Raw genomic sequence first — 1588 nt, forward strand, 5'->3', positions numbered from 1 at the left:
ATTTTTATTATTATCATTATTATTTTTCCGATAATCCATGCTAATTTTTTACTCTTTAGAAACTAACAATTTTGCTAAAAAGTGTTGGGGAGCATCCACAGCAAAATTATTCATTTTTGACTCTATAATCTAAATTTCTAGTATTGTAGTGTGGATGGTTTATAAAGCTTAGTTGTAAATGTTTTTAATAGTTGAGCAGTCCATCTTTAGAACGTGTTCTAGAGTAAATAGTAACTCCGGTCCTCTGCTTTCTGCAGTCGTCCAGCGGGTTCTGAACCGACACCCAAGTCTCGCATTTCTGAGCTTCCTCCCATCAACGCGGACCACGTCGGGGGCTACCGCCTGGCTGCGGCCACTTTTGCCGGGGTGGAGAACAAGTTTGGTCTCCACCTTCCGAAGTTCAAGTCCTCCGGCGTGGTCTCCATTCATCACTTGGAGTCGGCCTCCGCCAAGCCAGCCCAGACACCATAAAAACATCAACATCTTGACATCACTTCTCCACCACCAGGGGCCAGACACAGAGATAAACACAAGCGAAGCACAGAGTTGATACCCGACTTCACGCCAGAGACTATCAAACGCAGGAGCGAACACCGGTGCGTTGCTCTCTCCTGAGTGAAGCTGTGCTCCAGCAGTCACCGGCCAGCTGTTGGCGTAGAGAGGCAGCTGCCACAAAGCATACAGCAACAGGAACGGAGCGCTGACTGTGTTGTATCTTTAGTGGCTGTGTGCTCCTGGGAACTTCATTTTTGTGTGTTTTTCTCTTGAGCATTTGTGTAAAATTGAACCTTTGAGCACTCCTTTTTGTCTCTCATGAATAGATGATTGATTTGTTTATTTTTTTGGAGTCTGATCCTCAGTATGAGTAGGACTTCTCTTATTGGGCAGTGGGAATAGAAAATATTTGATGATTTGCACAGTGTGTGGGGGCTCCCCTCTCGGCAGCTCCTCTAACAGGAGGCTACATACTGTACATATTGTAAAGCTGTACTGAGAAAATGTTACAAGACGAAGCTCCGAAACATTTAGGCTGCATCATTACACCAAAGGTAATGTTATGGCAACCTGGGGCCTTTGGTCCTGGTGGCTGAGAATCACTCTTACTGATGTACAGAACTTTACATTTAAGTGTTTTCTTGATGAAACAAAAATGATGAGCAAAGAATAAGGTATAAATAAATTAAGTGTATCTCAATCTAGTCATTGTATTTTAATGAAATAAATAACCCATATGGTTTTATTATAACTATGTTTTGATTTTTCTTTTTTATTGGAAACCTTTAATTGTTTTAAGAACATACAGAAGTACAGAACAGTTGGAAGCAGAAAACAGATCCGTACAGGACATTAAATCTAGTTGCTGCAGTCAGTTTTGAGCTTATTTTTACTTTGGAGTGTTACAAAGTTTGGTGAGGTTGGATGTTGCATCGAGGAATGAACGGGGGCAGACTGGTTCAGGTTTTGTGATGTTTCCAACCTCAGTGTTCCAACTTCATATATTTAACATTTCTCTTACAGAGAGCAAGTCAGAACAATTTCTGCTCTTCATTTTCAAACAAATACACGGATGAAACAGTGGGCCTCATGC

General features: G+C 41.6%; 1 protein-coding gene across 2 annotated transcripts in view; it reads left to right on the forward strand.

Annotated features, from left to right (window-relative positions):
• Nucleotides 1-1246, forward strand: part of slc25a12 (solute carrier family 25 member 12) — an 8996-nt gene extending 7750 nt beyond the window's left edge. For both annotated transcript variants that reach the window (XM_014031683.1, XM_014031685.1), the window contains exon 18: nucleotides 258-1246. In XM_014031683.1, coding sequence (XP_013887137.1) covers nucleotides 258-471 — 214 coding nt within the window. In that variant the 3' untranslated portion in view covers nucleotides 472-1246. The remainder of the gene's footprint in view (nucleotides 1-257) is intronic.
• The last annotated feature ends 342 nt before the right edge of the window (nucleotides 1247-1588 follow it).

Source organism: Austrofundulus limnaeus, unplaced genomic scaffold, assembly GCF_001266775.1.
Source record: "Austrofundulus limnaeus strain Quisiro unplaced genomic scaffold, Austrofundulus_limnaeus-1.0 Scaffold1301, whole genome shotgun sequence".
Taxonomy (NCBI): Eukaryota; Metazoa; Chordata; class Actinopteri; order Cyprinodontiformes; family Rivulidae; genus Austrofundulus; species Austrofundulus limnaeus.